The 18,298-nt window shown below is 41.3% G+C and overlaps 1 protein-coding gene across 9 annotated transcripts in view; it reads left to right on the top strand.

Annotated features, from left to right (window-relative positions):
* CAST (calpastatin) overlaps positions 1-18,298 on the top strand; it is a 63,499-nt gene that overhangs the window by 2,749 nt on the left and 42,452 nt on the right. For 6 of the 9 annotated variants that reach the window (XM_090132488.1, XM_031605299.2, XM_090132490.1 and 3 more), the window contains exons 2-3: positions 4,292-4,354; positions 15,241-15,309. In XM_090132488.1, coding sequence (XP_089988614.1) covers positions 4,292-4,354; positions 15,241-15,309 — 132 coding nt within the window. Of the gene's footprint in view, positions 1-4,291; positions 4,355-5,116; positions 5,317-15,240; positions 15,310-18,298 lie in introns of those variants that run through there. The other 3 variants (XM_090132491.1, XM_090132492.1, XM_090132493.1) reach the window with 2 other exon arrangements.

Raw genomic sequence — 18,298 nt, 5'->3', positions numbered from 1 at the left:
CTATAGGAAAGTGTTGCAAATAAGTTACATTTTAAGTTTAACTCACTAAAAGTGTATGCTGGCTCTTTTTGTGACAGAGTTGGAGCTGCTTCTGCCATCAGTATTTGTATGTTGTTACCACATACATACATTTCTTTGACATTGTAAGAAAAGTGAGCAAGAAAAAAGGGTAGAATGCCCAAAGCAAAAGCAGCCTGTCTCACCCACGTGGGGACATGAAAGAACAAGGCATGCATACCATCCCAGGAAAGCTTAGGTGAGCAAAAGGGAGCTGATGGAGGTCATATTTAAAATAGGATCCCCTCTCATATCTTAAACATAAGCTTTTCATGGAACCAGTGTGATCTTTGTAGAAGGTGTATTAGAAAGTTGTGCTTTCCTAGTTTACCTCCTCAGGGTGGCAGACTTTGTGACATAATGCCTTTGTAGACTGTTTTATTATTTGAGGCCAGAGAGCATCAGTGCTTAATGTGTACGCAGTATGCGACTCCAAGTGACTGGATAAAAATCACTTTGGTGGGGACTTACATGCTTGTTGCAAGTGTTATCTGAATTTTAAATTGGAGTCTCATTATTGTAGATGCTGTTTGACACAGCTTTCTGTGGGTGGTGGGAAGGCTTCAGGTGCCTAACCCCTGCCTGACTTGAGTTTAGGTGTGGCAGAGCTGGAGTACTTGGTCTCCCCAGGGTGGTTCAGGGTTGTGCAGTTGGTCTCCTTGAGGGACGGTTGAGAGAATGCTGCCAGCCCACTTGTCCTGCCTTTCCCTCTAATTCCCAGGCTCTCTCTGGGAACCTCAGATTACTGTACATGACAGTAATCTGAGCCTGGTCGAGGAGTGGAAGAAGAACCTTGACACTTCAGTTGGGATGCTCTTCATTTTAGCCAACTGCTGGGACACAGTCCTGGGACTGGGAGCTCTCTTGATGTTATGATGCTGTCTGGCTTGGGTTTTCTTGGAAGGAAAGAAGATGTGGAGATAGGGAAGAAAGCTAGTGCCTGGTTTGGCACCGACAGAAGTCTTGTGTACACAGTAGGATCTGTGTAGGGTTCCTGCTTTCTGTGACTTGCAAAGGAAAAAGAGAATCATTCTGGACTTAGTTGGTGTTACTGCCCAAACCTGAGAGAGCAAACCAACGAGATGGACAACGTACATGCAATATACAGGAAGATGTGCTTGCTTTGTTAACCCACTTCCATTATGATAATTAATATTCACTTGGGAAGCCAATAAAGCCTTTCATTCTATGCGGTATGCATTTGCAATTGTCCATAAGTTGTCTGTGTTGATAACAGTAAGAGATGTAGCTAGATTCAGGGTAGCACTCAGCTTTTCGAGAATTGTGCTGCAACAAAGATGGCAAGGTGTGTGAGGAGCGGCTGAGGTCCCTGGGTGTGCTCAGTGCAGAGCAGAGGAGCTGAGGGCAGCCCTCATGGCGGCTGCAGCTCCTGACAGGGAGCGGAGGGCAGCGCTGAGCTCTGCTCTGTGTGACAGCCACAGGGCCCGGGGGAACGGCATGGAGCTGCGTCACGGGAGGGCAGCTGGGGGTCAGGGAAAGGGTCTGCGCCACAGGGCGGTGGGCATGGAACAGCATGCACAGGGCGGGGGGCACGGCCCCAGTGCTGGAGTTCAGTGAATGTTTGGACACTGCTCTCAGGTGCAAGGTTTGGGTTTGGATGGTTTTTTGTGAAGCCAAGAGTAGGACTTGACCCTTGTGGGTCTCTTCCACTTTGAGATATTGTATGAATAGGAAGCTGTGATCCAGATAATGAGAGTGTCGATGTAGGATCAGAGCCCAGTCTACATAAAATAATTTTGCTGAACAGCAGCCACAGGTCCTGAACCTTTTAGCTGTGCTGGAATCACCATTTGTCAGTGAAAGCAGATCTATTGATGTTGCTTCTACTGGTATGCATACGGTGTGTGTTTGCAGTAGTAATAAAAACTACAGATAACTGGGTTAATTATGTCCTTACTGGAAGTGATATTGTGGGGCATTGAATCAATTGATATAAATCTTACCTGAAAAGACAGACTATCTGATTTAGTTTTCTACTGAAAAGTCAAAATTGGAATATGAGAACAGTATTTCCAAATTCTAAAACATTTAAAATGCCTTAGTGATGCCCCTACTGATTTTAAAATCTTTAATTATTAGAAGTTGTTTAAAACAACCTGTGAAATATTTGTCCGGTACTACCACAGTGGTAATGGAAAAGAGACATGTCTTTTTTTTAATTTTTAATTTTTGTTCTACTTGTTCACTCAACTATTGTGTCCCCAGCCTGTCTGTTGCTGTGCTTGAGCTACATTCCAGCTGAAGGTAGTCTAGTGATACATGGCTTATTAGTTTCTAGTTATAGCCATGCAAAAAAATTGCTGTAGGAACTCATTACTTGAGTGGTTTAGCAAATTTCTCCTGCTGCTCAGTCTTCAAAACAGAAAAGAATGGATGGTTCTAAACTCAGCCCCTCTTTTTACTGAGCAACACCAAATAGTTTTGAATCCTCATTCTCTGATGTCTGAGTTGCCTGGGATACTAGCTGAGATAGTAGATAATGGCTTTATTATGTTGCTTTTTTTATTCATGGGGAAAATTACTTGCTTTTAGCATTTTATTTTATTTTTTTTTTAAGATTAAACGGTGTGCTGATGGAAAAGATTTTTTTGAGGGACCACACTCTCTGTTATCAGAGATGCAAAATAAAGCCTATGCTGAATACAGTGCACTTGCAGAATATTCTGTATGTTGCCGCAGATGGAGAACAAGTAGGACTAATGACACATTAGGTTAAGTGGAAGGAAGTTTAATGTCTTGGATGGAATAACACAGGAGGTTTGAAGAGGAACTGTATTTTTTGATGTGTGCCTGTGCTTGGACCATGACAGAGTTTAAGTTTTGTATAAATGGCAAAATTCTGGAGGTCATAATAACAGATTTCTTCCACATAAGGAGGACTGGACATCATGAGCATTTGAATGGTTATGAAGAAAATTTAGGTGTTGGAGTGTGTGGTCATGGTTGGACATGTAGTGTTGATCTGTTAGAGCTGTTCAGTTTCTATAAGAATCTGTGGAACTGACAGCATTACCAAAGCGAGTACCAGAGTGCCATTCTAATCAAGACTAAGTGATAATATGAATATCTTACAGAACTTCTCACAACAAGAGTGTTAAATGTAGTGCTGTTGAAATCATTACTTTCTGACTGAAATCTGTTGAAGTCATCCCGCAGGACAACGGAGTCAGGTCATGAATGGTGTCCCCTATGGGTCAGTGTTAGCACTGGTCATTTTCAACATCTTTTTCAAGAACTTAGTGGGACTGAGTATACCCTCAGCAAGTTTGTTGGTGATACCAAGCTGAGTTGATAGAATAGAAGGAGGGAATGACATCCAAAGGGACAATCTTGAAAAGTGATTCTACATGAACCTGATGAGGTTCAACAACACCAAGTGTAAGGTGTTGCACATGGCTTGAGGCAATCCCATACAGACTGGGAGAACTCCTTGAGAGCAGCCCTGCTGAGGTCTTGGGATTTCTGATAGACAAAGAACTGGACATGATCCAGCAGTGTGCATTTGAAGCTTGGAAGGCCAACAGTATAATGGGCTGCATTAAAAGAGGAGTGGGCAACAGGGCAGAGGAGGTGATTATCTTCCTCTGCTCTGCCCTCATGAGGCCACATTTGCATTGATGCATCCAGACTTTGGGGCCTCAGCAGAAATTTTTTGAGCTGTTGGAACAGATTCAGAGAAGGCCACGAAGATCATCAGAGGGCTGGAGTACAGAAGGCTCTGGGGAGATGTCACTGTGGCATCCCTGTGCTTAAAGGGAGCTTATAAACAGCAAGAAGACAGACTTTTTACGTGATGTGATAATGACAGGATAAAGGGAAAAGGTTTTAAAGTAGAAGAGGGGAGATATAGATTAGCTAGTAGGAGAGAATTTTTGGTGAGGCGCTGGCCCAGGCTGTTCAGAGAACACCCATTTTTACAGGCATTCAAAACCACATTGGATGGGGACCTGGGCATCCTGATCTAGTGGGTAGCAACTCTGCCCAGAGCAGAAGTGTTGGAACCATTTGATCTTTAAGATCCCTTCCAATCCAAGTCATCCTGTGATTTGTAAAGTCTGTCCATTAGTGAGAAGGGAAATATACTGTTCTATTCTTTTGTATTGTGGAGAGTGAGAGGTGCATCATACATGCATTAAGATATTTGAGACTTTATCAGCATGGAAGCTATAATTCAAGATCTTAATATTTACACATCTCTTTTCTTTACTTACAGCAGGGCGACAAGAAGGCAAGTGGAACTTCTTCCAAATCAGGAGAGAAAAAAGAAGCAACAGAGGTAAATTCAATAATGCAAATATATTAACAAGAAAAACTCGGTAATGTATTACCTCTGATATAAATTTTTATCTTTTGATAGGATACTGGTAATTTTCAGATAAAACTGATTACCATAGTCACACAATTTGTTGCAGGTATGTGCAGTTTTTTCTTAAGCTGCAGAGCCACCGGATGTTTTCTTCTTTGTCTCCTGCTTTTACAAGTCCTTCCATTTAGTATCAGTAGAAATGATCTCAGTGGATTTGTGTGTTCTGCAGTGCAGGTACACTTTGATACATATCTGATGGTACTGTCTTTTTGATTGTTGGGAAGCAGGGATAAAGTGGAGTGTTCTGTCACTTCCTTTCTTTCTTGTACTCTGGGTTTTCTTCCAAATGGGAATATTCATGCATAGATTTTTCACATCTGGGCCACATCTTGGTATATTTGCATATATGTGGTCAGTGCTGTATTTCCAATAGATATTACTTTTTGAAGATACGGCTTTTTCAGGAATGAAGCTTTCCTGTTCAGGAGTTCATGCTGGGCTATAATGTTGAGTTTACAGCAGGCAGTTTTATAGTCTGATCATAGAGGCTGTTGATGACAGTCAGAAACCGTATGGGTGCAGGCTGTGTTCGGAACAGTACTTTGTACTTCTCCCAGGAGGCCTAAATCCTGTTAGTCACACAGAGATATGTTATGTGCTATGGTGAGTCACTCTTGTGCCGCAGAAGAAAGTGTTGTCTGAGCCAGGATACAAGTGCCAGTAGTGATCAGTTCATTCCTCTCAGCTGATGCAAAATGGGAGCAGTACTTTTCCAAGGAGTGTTAGCAACAGTTTTACAAAGAGAAGAATTCACATAAGCATCTATTACTTGTCTACTTTCTGCCTTCAAATATCAGTGTGTAAGGGAAGCTGGAAGTAAGAACATCTGATACTTTGGTCTTAACAGAAGCTATCTGGAAAAAGAACTTTGGGTAAGCTATAATACTGCTTTTAACTGCTCTGTCTATCAAGAGCAGTTATCATTTTATTACTGTCTTTAGAGGTAGATCATTAGAGCAGTTACCAATCTTTCCTGGTCAAATACCAAAAGAGGGGTGTCTATGCTGGGTGCACAATCCTTTTATCTCCAGACAGTGTAGTTTTCTTCAGCAGCACTATTCTTTTGTACATTCATAGTTTTATATCAGATTTTTTTGATTGCATGTTGTTGCTTTTAATATAGAAATGCTTTCCATTTTGTGGGACTGATGGGAATTGAAGTCTGTAGTTTGGATGGTGGAGTTACTGTTCCAAACTGGCAACAGAAGACTGTTAGTAAGTTTATTTCCCAGATGCGTTTGCTTTTACGGCAGTATTAAGCTTCTGATTTACATCTCTCTTCTAGAATGCTAACTTGAGTCTGTTTGTTTTCTGAAAACAAAACCAAGATGTGGCCTTAATATGTTATGCCCATTTTTCTTTAATCCTGGCTCTTCATAGTAGCCAGTGGTAGTTACTTGGAAGCACTTAGGGTGCACTGAATCTCAGTGCTGTTTCATCTGGCACAACAGAGAAATATTGTGTAATGGTTTGATAAGGATAAGTCTGTGAGGTCCTGCTCTACAGGGTCATATTCCTCTTGAAAGGGTTAATCTCTTTTGCTTCATTAATCGTTGTATGGTATTAAGGAAAAGACACCTTCACACTGAGATCCTGTTTCAACAATGCCTATTGAAATGCCTCATTTCAACAGTGCTGCTCAGGCTTCAAGGCAGACTGAATGATCTGCTTGCCTCAGGAGTGGTCAACTTTAGGTTAAAACATGCATCATCTTTTACTCTAATGATGACCAATGGAATATGTACCTTGTACAAATAAGTGCTTTGCTAGAAATGAGACAGCTGGAAAATTCATGCGTGTTAGAATGTGAAAGGAGATACAGGCAACTCTTTATCCACATGATCCAAAGATAACGTGCTTGTGTTATGGTTGTATTGAGGAGCACTCACAGACACAGATTCAGGTTACTGGTCATATGCCTTATCTCTTTGTGTCTTGCAGTTCAGAACCTTAAAATTGCTAAATTTTTGAAGAAGATCAGACACTGAGAATCTTAAGTTGGCCTTGAAATGTTTTCATTGCATGTGGATGTGTGTGTGGTAGACAATAGCGTAAAATAAATGATCATTGTTGGAACTAATGGTTGCCCATGCATTTTAATCTGTTTTATGCATTTGCAGCTGGGTTGTACCTGCCATGCTGCAGGACATACTGCCATTTTCCCATTTCCATGCCTCTAGTTCCTCACTCTGTGAAAACTTGAGATGTTATGGTCCTGAATCAACATGTTTGCAAGATACCATTGCAAAATGTGAGAAATAGCAAGTATCTTTTCTTCTCCTTTCCTCCCAATGTTTTAAGTCTTTTGGCAGCTTTTATGTGCAGTTTTAGTATGTGAGAGACAACTCGCATAGTTTTTTTTACCTTTCATCTTAACATAATCTTCAAGCTTTTGTGTACTATTCCAGCAGTTTCAGGTCACTTTGGAATCTGTATACCATCAAGGAATTACTGCAAATGAATATTTTGGATGCTAGGTAAATAATTTTAAGGGGGGAGAGGAAAATCACTGCATAGTGAATGATAGTTTATGAAACATCTTGAAATTAAAGATGCTGGGTTTTTATTAATCTTTGAGTCTGTGAGAAAGAGTATCAGCGTACATCTGAGCTATTTTTACATGGCTGTTTTTTGCTGTCTTTTATATCTACTATTTGCTGTTGTTCAGTAGAGGGAAATTGCTTGCCTGAATCTTGGGCTGGTCTCAGAAAGGTAGATACAGTGTTATAGTGAATTGCCTTGTCACACTGTCATGTTCTTTTTCTGTGTTTAATATTGCCACTTCAGAGTCATGCTCCTGGAGAGGAAGGGTTAGTAAAAGAATGCAACTCCTCATTTGGGAATCTCAGCTAAATTGATTCAAGCACAAATTTTGATCCTGCCCTAATCTCCTGTGAAGCATTCCAAAGTGTTAGGCAGTCTGATAAAATCTGTTGGGTTCAGAGCGAGACTTTTTTTACAGTATTGAGCTTTTCTTTTAATTATACTTTGATGTGAGACCCAATAAGCAATTTTGAAGTCTATGCATTAAATACAGCAATGCTTGTAGAAGGAACAGAGGTGCTGGATTAAAATTCAGATGGCATGATTCAGATTAGTTAACTTTGGAAAAAATCAGTTTTAGTGTATTTAAAGGTACATAAATATGACATTGTCCATTGCAGGCTGCAGTGTACTTTAGTACATATTCGCATGTGTAATTCCTGGTTTTGATGCAAACGCGACTGTTATGTGTGATAGCTGTTTGAAATACGCCTTCTCTGTTTTGAAGTAGCACATGCTGTTGTTACTAACTGCACAAAATCTGGAAAAAGCTGTTATCTTTCCATTGAGCGAAATAGAGTGAAATATCCAGGGGAGCTTCTGTGTCAGTCTAACTATGTAGTTATTGCGTTGCTGCTGTCTGAATGTGAAAATGAGGACTTCATGATCTTTCAGGTCTTTTCCAACCTGTGCAATTCTGTGATTCTATAATTCTATAAAAGGAAGACAGAGTAATATGTTTTAGGAATTTGAAGCTCCAGATTAGAGCAAAGATGTATTTTAACAGAGATGGTATGAAATAAGATCCATATGAGCTGCCATTTCAAGTCATGCTTTCAAGCAGTGTAGACAGAATATGTGCCACTTCCTTAACTTATTATTCTTTACTAAACAGGAAATGTTCCTTATTTTGAAAGCATGATAGCAATAACTGGCTTTGAAACACTATTGTTCTTTCCTCTAACAGCAGGATTTCTCTGACATTTTAAAATCCTGATGCTGGATTTCTTATCCAAAGCAAACATTAGAGTTAGTTGGAGTCCAGGAACATTATTCTAAGTAATGACACTATGACTGGTAAAAATGTGGGAGGATGCATGTTACTGATTCAAATTCTGGAGGATCATGAATAACTTTGATGAGAGCATTTGTGAAATTTCTTCCTGCTTTGATTACAAGTCACTTATTTTAAACTATATTGTTTGTTCATTTTTTCTTTTTTTTCTAAGCCTAATGCTTCTTGGAATGCCAAATACAGTGTTTGCAAGTTCCTGGAATGCAGCTTTGCTTTAAGAGTACACTAGCTTTCTGATAATAGTTTTATTCTTTGTCATGGGAAAACACAGTCAATCAGTATGATGATGAAAATCATTAGATCATTTGAGGAGCTTAGGTTTTCACGCATTGCTCTTCAAAAAAAAACAATCAGTAAAGAAAGATCAGTGTGCCACTTTTTTTTTTTAAAGTTATGTGCTGTTACAGATGAACTCATATTTTTATTTTAATTTGAAAAGTCACATTCTAGATAAGGCTTTTATATTCATTAAATCGTTAATAAGAGAAAAAAGATCGCTCTGCAGGATGGTATGGCTCTGTCTGCGGATCCCAGAGGGAACCTAGAAGATTGACATGGTCCAGCGCTGACTGTCAGGAGACATAGGGTGGCATTAGGGTAGTAATGTATTGCATGGATCGAACCTTTGTAGGAGGAGTGGTTCTGGGCAGTAGAGTAATGATTTGTTTCCCTATTTTTCTTTTCTGCTTTTTTTTTCTTTTCTTTGGCTGAGATACATCAGGTAAGTTTTGATATTTGTTGGAAGTTGTTATGATTCAAGACTCTGTCTACTCAATGAAGAAGTTTGTTGCTTATGTGATTCTTGAATCCAAAATTGGAAGCTGTAGGTTGATATACTGTTTGGAGTTGTTAAAAGCATTTCCTGAACAGAGATTGAATGTTCTTTCTTCATGTGATGATTTTTTTTTTCATAAAAGAAAACTGCACTGTAGTTGTTTTTAGAGCAAAATTATAATGAAAAAATGAAATGGTGTAGCCCATCCTGAACATGTAATCAGTATTTCTGGATACCAGTATTGCTGCAGTTCTCCAGTGGGAAGATCTGCATGTCAGAGTGATAGACATTACATCTCCACTCACATGAAACAATTAAGATTCTATTCTGAAACAGGGTTTTGGCTTTTTATTTTGGAGTAACTTCTAATATTGAAGAGTAGACTATAAGTATCCGTATGACACAGTTTTAATTCCTTCACACACAATTCTGTACAGGCCCTGATTCATACAATCACAGAATCATAGGGTTTGGAAATGATCTCTGTAGATCGTTAAACCCAACTTCCCTGAAAAAGCAGATTCCCTACATTAGATTGCACAGGAAAACCTCCAGGCAGGTTTTGAATGTCTCCAAAGAGGACTCCACAGTCACTCTGGACAGCTTGTTCCAGTGCTGTGTCACCTTCAAAGTAAAAAAGCCTTTCCTCATGTATATATGGAACTTCCTGTGTTCTGTTTGTGCCCAGTGACCCTTGTCCTGTCACTGAGCACCACTGAAAAGAGTCTGGCACCATCCACTTTGCTCCTGCCCATTAGATAATTATAAGCATTGATAAGATATCTCAGTCTTCTCCAGGCTGCTAAATGCTCCCATGTCTGTCAGCTGTTTTCACATGGAAGATACTCCAGGCCTTTAAACATCTCTGTGGCCCTCTGCTGGACTTTCTGTAGACGTTCCCTGTCTTGAACTGGAGAGCCCAGAACTGAGCACAGTACTCCAGATGTGGCCTCACCAGGGCAGATCAGAGGAGGAGGATCACCTCCCTCTACCTACTGGCCATGCTGTTTTTAATGCTCCCCAGGATACCATTGGCCTTCCTTGCCATGGGGCTGGCTCATAGCCAACTTGTTCCCTACAAGGACACTGAGATCCTTCTCTGCAGAGCTCCTTTCCAGGATGACAGTTCGTAAGCCAAACTTTTGGCTTTATGTAAAATGTCCTCTGACATACTGGATGGTGATGAGGCAGGGCAAGGGGCCGTGCATGGGCTGTGCAGTTCTGTGGTTATTCCTCAAGCTGGAAATGAGGTCAGTGTGCCCTGCTCCAGGGTACATTTTTGTGTAAAGGGAGATGAGGGGATGTGGGAATCTACATGCAGATTGTAAAATTGCAAAAAAAGGAGAGACAATTATTGCTTTTATAAAAGAAAAGTTGTTTATTTTGTGTTCTGGTTTTTATATTATTGTTATTTTGTATTGTTATTGTAAACTGTTGATTGTCCAGTCTTGGAAAAAAATGTGCAAATGAAACATCTTGACTGGATCTTCCTGCTGAAGTTTGGCACTTGTTGTCCAAACTGAAGTCTGCTTCTCTGCAGTACCTCTGTCACTTGTTTCATCCCTCCTCCTCCCCTGGAGAGGAATGAGGGAATGGCACAGGAAGAAAGTACTTGCAGGAGCCTTGTCTGTCAAAAGAATTGCCAGGACATAAGGCTCCATGTGAGCCTGCAGGATGGCCCTCAGCTGTGGCTCTCCCCTCTAATGGTAAACTAACAGGACAGGAGGATCAGTGCCAACATTGAGGTAGCCATTTGGATGGAGGTGGGCAGATCCTGGTGCCCCTGCAACAGTGTTTGGGGCATGATCTCTTCCTTACCAGCCTGACACTGATAGTATGGTGACTGGTCTGCTCTGATGGAGGGAGATACACTTCCATCAGGTTGTCCTCCCCAGGTGGATCCTCCCCCTGGGCTGTCTGTCACTGTCAGATGGGTCCACTTCCATGGACTCGATGTCATCATCCCTTTCCATCAGCCACCTCTTCTTGAAAGGTGGCTGACCCATCCTCAGTAGTCCAAGGAAAAGCTTCTTGTATACTTCCTGCAGAGATCAGGTACCACTGGTTGCTGTGGCTCAGCAACTGGGGTTCTGGACGTGGGGTTCCTGTGTTTATAGGGATGGCCATGGCAATAGGATTCTGAGTGTCCCATAGTGACCAAAACATGGCAGTTGGGAATTGAGGCCTATGGCTCTTGCTGTGTGGTGGTTGAAAGAATGTACCAAGTAGGCCAGGGAAGGGTTCTCAACCAGCCTGCGGCTGCCTACTGTGAAGCCGTCCTGGTGCCAGCAAGTAGCAGAGAGGGGCAAAACATACTGACACCTTACAGAAAGCCATGAGAGATGTAATCATGTTGAGTTTTGAGGGTTGCTTTTTATTTATTCTGTTCTTTCTTATTCCTCATCCCTACCCCTGGAACTTGAGAAGTGGCATCTCTTCTGCCCTGATCTCAAAAGAGAGGAGTGGTGAGGAGAGTGCCCACTATTTGGCACCTGTGAGAAAAGTCGGGTTTCATCTTCTGCGCTCCCAGTAGGTAGCTATAGTCAACACTCATACCTTGGCCGAGCCTTCTCAAAGCTTACTAACCAGGGACAGATTCCTCACGCTGCTCTGGGATGCCATTTGTCTTGGGCCCTCCCCAGCCTGAGGCCCATGGGATGGGTCCATAGGCTGAAATATGAAATGTAAAAATGATGAACCCTGCTGCTCATTTCAACTTTGCATATCCAGGTCAAGAAGAAGCCTCAGAAATGACCTAACGTTTTAGGTCGCTTGTCTAAGCTGAAGTCTCATGTCTCTCATCCTTTCTCCATACAGGAGATGCTCCAGGGCCATAAGCATCTTTGTGGCCCTCTGCTGAACTCTCTGTAGAAGTTCCCTGTCTTTCTTGAGGTGGGAAGTCCAGATCTGGACACACTACTCCAATGTGGCCTTACTAGGATAGAACAGTGTGGCAGGATCACCTCCCTCAACCTGCTGGCCAGCACACACTGCTGGCTCATTGCACTGCTGTTCACTAGGACACCCAGGTTCTTCTCTGCAGAGATCCCTTCCAGCTGATCAGCCCCCAGCCTGTATTGAATGCATGCAGTTATTCCTCCATCACATTCCTCTTTGCCTAACTGTCCGAGCTGCCCCAGGTGTTGCTGACTGGCAGCAGAGCCTTTTCGTTGTCAGCCACTCCTTCCAGCTTTATATCATCAGCAAACTAGTTGAGGGTGCATTCTATCCCATCATCCAGGTCATTGATGAAGATATTGAAGGAGACCAGAACCAGTACTGACTCCTAGGAAATGCTTGTAACTGAGACCCAGTACTAACCCCTGGGAAACACTTCTTGTTGCAGGCCTCCAAAGGACTCTGCCACATCTGATCACAACTCTCTCATCTCTGCTAGTAAGCCAGTTCTCAGTCCAGCTCACTGGCCATTTCTCTATCCCACACCTTGTTAGCTTGCTTATGAGGATATTATTGGAGATGGTGTCAAAAGTCTTGTTGAAGTCTTCTAATTCTTTTCAGAAATAAGTTGTGCTTTGATAATTCACTAGCTCTGTTGTTGTCAAGTGGGGAAATGAGATCTGAGTACAGCTGAAAGGTAATTCTTTGTCTGATTGGGTCTGAGACTGTCAGAGGAAAAAATATTTTTCTATTTCGAGGGGGAGTGGAAGACAGAACATCACTGATGGATTTGTTGATAAAGAGTGTCAGAGCTTGGGGCGGGGGGGGGGGGGGTTGCTTCCCAGCATCATTATTTTAATAAGCTTAGGAGAATGATGAACCTGGTAGCTTGATGTTGCCAGTTTTCCTCCTTTTACAAATGTATTATGGGATACGTAACAGAGAGGTTACTACAGAAAGATAACCCTGGAAACTGGAAGTTACTACTCAGCCTGTTATTTTCAGTATTCAGTAAAGGATACTGATTTGGTGGTGGTATAAGTCTCTGTAGCTTATCTCCAGGTTGCCTTTCCTGCTTAAAAGCAAAATACTGAATTTTCTTGTTTCTTTCCCACCTTTATCTTTACTATTATTCAACTTACCGTGAAACAGAGAAATGTTTGGTTCAGTTACTTTACCATTTCTTCCTTATACTGTTTAATTGATAATCATAGATTAATTGTTGGAACAAGAATTTATTTTACTTGAAATACAGATTTCTTACTATTTCTAGACCAGACTATCCAGATGGGCAGTTCCTGTCTGTGGGTGCTGCTGAAGACAGACAGTGCCAGTGTGCATGTATCTCAGACAAATGCTTTGCTTTTCTGCTAGGAAAGGAAACAGGAAGGTGGCAACTGCATTTCCCTGCCTGGGTGGAGATGATGTCCTTGGGCACTGTGCTGGGCTCCAACACCCAGCCAGAACTGTACTGAGTGATACTGGTCTGCAGAAGACTCCAGTGGCTGTGCAGGAGGTGTCTTGGTCTGGAGTGGCTGGGGGAGGTGGCTGTGTTCTTAAACTTTTAAGGGGGAAATCACCATTGCTTTTCTTTTTTTGTGACACACTATGAAGTCTTGCTTGGGTGTCATTGCTTTCAATAGTAATCATGAGCGCTTTGATGTGGATATCTTATTTGTTTCAGACTGTACCGCTAGGCTAGATTTTTTGTGATGTTAGTCTTTGGTAAATAGTCACAGAAATCCTCTCCCTCAGGCTCTGACTGGATGCTGATGGTTGAATTTTCAGCATTGCTTATGGAGATGGTTTCCTGGTTTTGGAGCTAAACTGCAGTGACAATGTGACATAGAAATGACCTTAAACAGAAGATTATGACTGCTGTTCTCTTGCAGTAGATACTGTACAATCCTTTGGAAACTGGTGTTTCTGAGTTTGAATGCAGGTTTCCTGTTAAGATATCTGAGCCATCATCATTCTACTGACTTCTCTGCTGTAGAGAGTAATTGAAGTGTAAACACTTCATCTTGTAGATCTTGAGCTTCCATTTGTCAGAGAAAGTGGCTTGGTCTTATCCATCTTCTGCCTCCAAATAATTGATACATTTTGCTGTGTTCATTATTAATGGCTGGTTTTTCTAGTCTTCAATAGATGTCATTTCAGCAGTTGCTGAATGCAAGTTCAGAGAGGATGTCCTGTTTTGTTTCAATTGCAAGTTTACTTATTAACTAGGAAAGCCATCATTTTGCTCTTAGTTCTGTCTCTGTACTTCCCTGCCTGAGATATATTGTTACTTCCCATTTTGTAAAAGTTATTTCTGTAGAGCAATAACCTACCCATCTCACTTTTCACAATTAGTACTTTAAAGTCTTACCGTAAATCGCTCGTGTTGCATATATTCTGCACAGAGAGACTGTGGATGCCCCATTCCCAGAGGTATTCAAGGCCAAGTTGGATGGGGCCCTTAGCAGACTGGTCTAGTATTAGATGTGGAGGTTGGCAACCCTGCCTGAGGCAGGGGGGTTAGAGCTTGATGATCCTTGAGGTCCCTACCAACCCAAACATTCTATGATATGGCTACTGTTGGTTTGGCCATTTATTAAAATAAGTCACTCTGCCACAGGAAATAGCATAGATCTGTCAGAATCACAGAATTGCAGAAGCTGAGGGACCTCAGGAGATCATCTAATTCAACCCTCCTGCTAAAGTAGGTTCACTATAATAGGTTACACAGGTAGGTGCACAGAATATCTCTGTAGGAGACTCCATAACCTCTCTGGGCAACCTATTCCAGTGCTCTCTCACCCTTACCATGAAGAATTTCTTCCACGTGTTTATACGGAATTCCATGTGCTCAAGTGTTTTAGGCCATTACTCTTTATCTTTACACACCACTGAGAAGAGCCTGGCCTCAACCATTTGCCTCCCACCTCTCTTTAGATATTTGTAGTCATTTATCAGATCCCCTTTTGGTCACAGGATTCTCAGCTTTTTCTCATATGGGAAATACCCCAGGCCCTTTTATTTGTTCTGTGAAACAGTGCTGGAGAACTTCAGTGTGGGGCAAAGTGCTTCAATGCATCTGAAATAAAGCAGTGCAAATTAAAGTTACATAGGAAAACATGTTTGTGGATTACTTACCTTTTAAAAATATGGGGATTTTTTAGAACAGAATTTTTTAAATACTGTTTTAATATTTAATAATACATTTTAATTACTGTGTTAATATGCAATTTTACTTCTTCATGAACATTTCTGTTTATTATGATTCTTTCATTTATTTTGCAGAAGTCAGCAAGTGCTAATGTCAGTCAGCCTTCCGAAACGCAGACAAGTGGAGCACCGTCTGCTGCTAAGGTAATGCATAGTTAAGGACATGGTCTCTTTGAAAAGTGAAGAAAGTATGTTATTCTATTACCTAGTGTGGTATAGAAAACAAATTATGCTGGCATTTAGTATCACTAAGGGATGTTCATAACTTGCTAGAAATGCTAAGAAATTGAAATAAGAGGGGAATGCAAGTCAGTAGAAGACAGCTTCATTTGACTTATGTGGTTATGGTCCTTTTCTTCATTTTTAGATACTGCTTGCGTGTTTAAATTCTGTTTATTCGGTAGAATCAAATGAGCACAAAATACTGATTCTTACCTTTGCTTTTATGTTCCTTGGAACAGTTCAGTTGTTCAAGAAGTTAGTTTAAAAGACATTATAAAGATGACTCACATATTGGAGTACAATTGGTACTCCATGAAGAGAAACAGTGATGATGGCTTTTAATCATCCTCTGGTCTTTCAAAATACTGAACTAGGAAGATGAAAAAACACTTTTAATTGTGGTCACATGTGAACTGATGGCTGTAGTTGGTGTAGTCAGCTGCTAAGTGCATGTTCTGTAACTGCAGAAAAGCCATCATTTGAAATATCAGCAGCACGTATTTTTGCATTTTGAGGACATTTTCCACTTCCTTAGCTAATGCTGTTGTAAAATAATACTCCCAAAAGACACTGCAGTATTATCTAAACAATTATTTCATACATTAAAGAATAATGCAAAGATATAAACCTTGTAATCCCTTTTCTTTAGTATTTTTGTCTTTCACAATCATTTTTGTTGCTTTTCTGTCCCTCTTTGTTTAGCAGTGCCTTTCTCAAGTTAGGTTATATGTAGATCCCATGACAGGGACTGTCCCTGTGTTGTGCAGCCTAGATAGGAGAAGGCTTCAGGAGGAGGCTACAGGAGAGCTGGGCAGGGACTCTTCCTCAGGGGACATAGTGATGGGACATGAAAGGATGGTCTTAAGCTAAAAGAGGGGTGATGTAGATTAGAAGTAAGGAAATTTTTTCCTCAGGCAGGGCAGTTGGGCCTTGGCACAGTTACCCAGAGAAGTTGTGGTGCCCCATCCCTGGAGGAGCTTAAGGCCAGGTTGAATGGGGCCCTGGGCAGCTGAGCTGGTGGGGGACAGCCCTGTCCATAGCCCTGCCCTAGTTGGAACTACATGATCCTTGAGGTCCCTCCCAACCCAAGCCATTCTGTTGTTCTGTTATTCCTTTTTATTTCTATTGTAAGCGTATCTTTCACATTAAGCGTGTAACATACAATGCCTGTGATCCTACTGAGAATAAGAACTGGAAAATAATGTCTTAAAAATAATGTGACAAAATAGAATTTCCAGGCATCATCATACTGGTCTCTAGCAACCCAGTCTATATATTTTCCTTAGTACTTCATGCATCTTCAGTTTCTGTGACATTACAAAATATTTATCTGTGAGGGTGATGTCCTGTGAAAGTATTTACCTCCTGCTTTCATAATTAACTCTTAATCAAAGCTTGTATCAGAAGTAGTGAAGTAGTGTGACCAGCAGGAGTAGGGAAGTAATTGTTCCCCTGTACTCAGCTCTGGTGAGGCCGCACCTTGAGTACTGTGTCCAGTTCTGGGCCCCTCACTGCAAGAAAGACATTGAGGCCCTGGAGCAGGTTCAAAGAAGGGCAACAAAGCTGGTGAGGGGTCTGGAGCACAAATCCTATGAGGAGCGGCTGAGGGAGCTGGGATTGTTCAGTCTGGAGAAGAGGAGGCTCATGGGAGACCTTATTGCTCTCTATAACTACCTGAAGGGAGGTTGTAGCGAGCTGGGGGTCGGCCTCTTCTCCCGTATAACTGGTGATAGGACTATAGAGGGAATGGTTTCAAGCTGTGCCAGGGAAGATTCAGGCTGGATATTAGGAAATACTACTTCTCTGAAAGGGTGGTCAGGCACTGGAATGGGCTGCCCAGGGAGGTGGTGGAATCCCCTTCCCTGGAGGTGTTCAAGGACCGTTTGGATTTTGTGTTGAGGGATATGGTTTAGCGAGAACCATTGGTGATAGGTGGATGGTTGGACTGGATGATCTTATAGGTCTTTTCCAACCTTAGTGATTCTGTGATTCTGTGAAAGGCCATTTTAAGTTTAACCATTTTACTTCCTGCTAGGTTGTCATTACCTTTCTTCAGTTGGACCAAACTTTCTTTTAACTGTATATTTTAATTTTTACACTTTCCTGCAATTCTACAGTGTTATTTAAATTAGAGCAAAATTGACTGATTATTCTGTTCATGTAGATTGTGCAACTTTTACTTCTTTTTAAAGTATTTGACAAGCTGTATTCTTTTCTGTATTTCTTTTTAAAAGATTAATTTTAATATATATATGAATTTTACAGAAAAGGAAGTATTCCTTTAGAACAAAGGCAGCCTTTTCTCTTATCTCTTTTGCTGCAAAAATGACATCAAAGCTTTTAATGCAGTCAAAAGTGTTCCAGCAGGTTTTGATACCTCTTGTTTCTTCCTTTCTTTTTTCCCCTTGTTGTAGCTTAACTGTGTTCAGAGTATGAAATCTCCTGGAATTCCTTAATCCTTTTGTTGGTCATTAATCCTTTTCATTAATGTACTTTATCCAAGATGAATTTGGTGGGGAAGAGGGGATTAGAGTGAGTGAGAGCTGCTGCAGCTGTTCAGTCTTTTAATTTAGTGTGGTCTTCTGATGGAATTGCTTTCTGTAAACTGAATAGCTGGAGTGTTTTTTTGGTCTCTGTGTTATGGCCTGATTCAGTCAGTAAGCAGGAGTAACTTCTGGTTTGTGTTCAGCTAGGGTTGTCTGTGTTTCTGAGTTTAAAGACACAGGAGCTTGCGTGTGACACCAACTTCTCATTGTTTAATGCCTGGCTAATATGCGGGTAGTTTAATTTTTCTGTGACTCTACCCTGTAATGTGAACGCTCCTAAGAATCACTTAGTCTGGCTTTGTTGTCACTGCACTGTCTGAGCTGTCATTCCTCTGCCTGTGCTCTTTATTGTTCCACTCCTAAGC

Source organism: Phasianus colchicus, chromosome Z (genome assembly GCF_987193195.1).
Source record: "Phasianus colchicus chromosome Z, bPhaCol1.hap1.1, whole genome shotgun sequence".
NCBI classification, from domain to species: domain Eukaryota; kingdom Metazoa; phylum Chordata; class Aves; order Galliformes; family Phasianidae; genus Phasianus; species Phasianus colchicus.
This window is presented reverse-complemented; position numbering and strand designations above follow the sequence as displayed.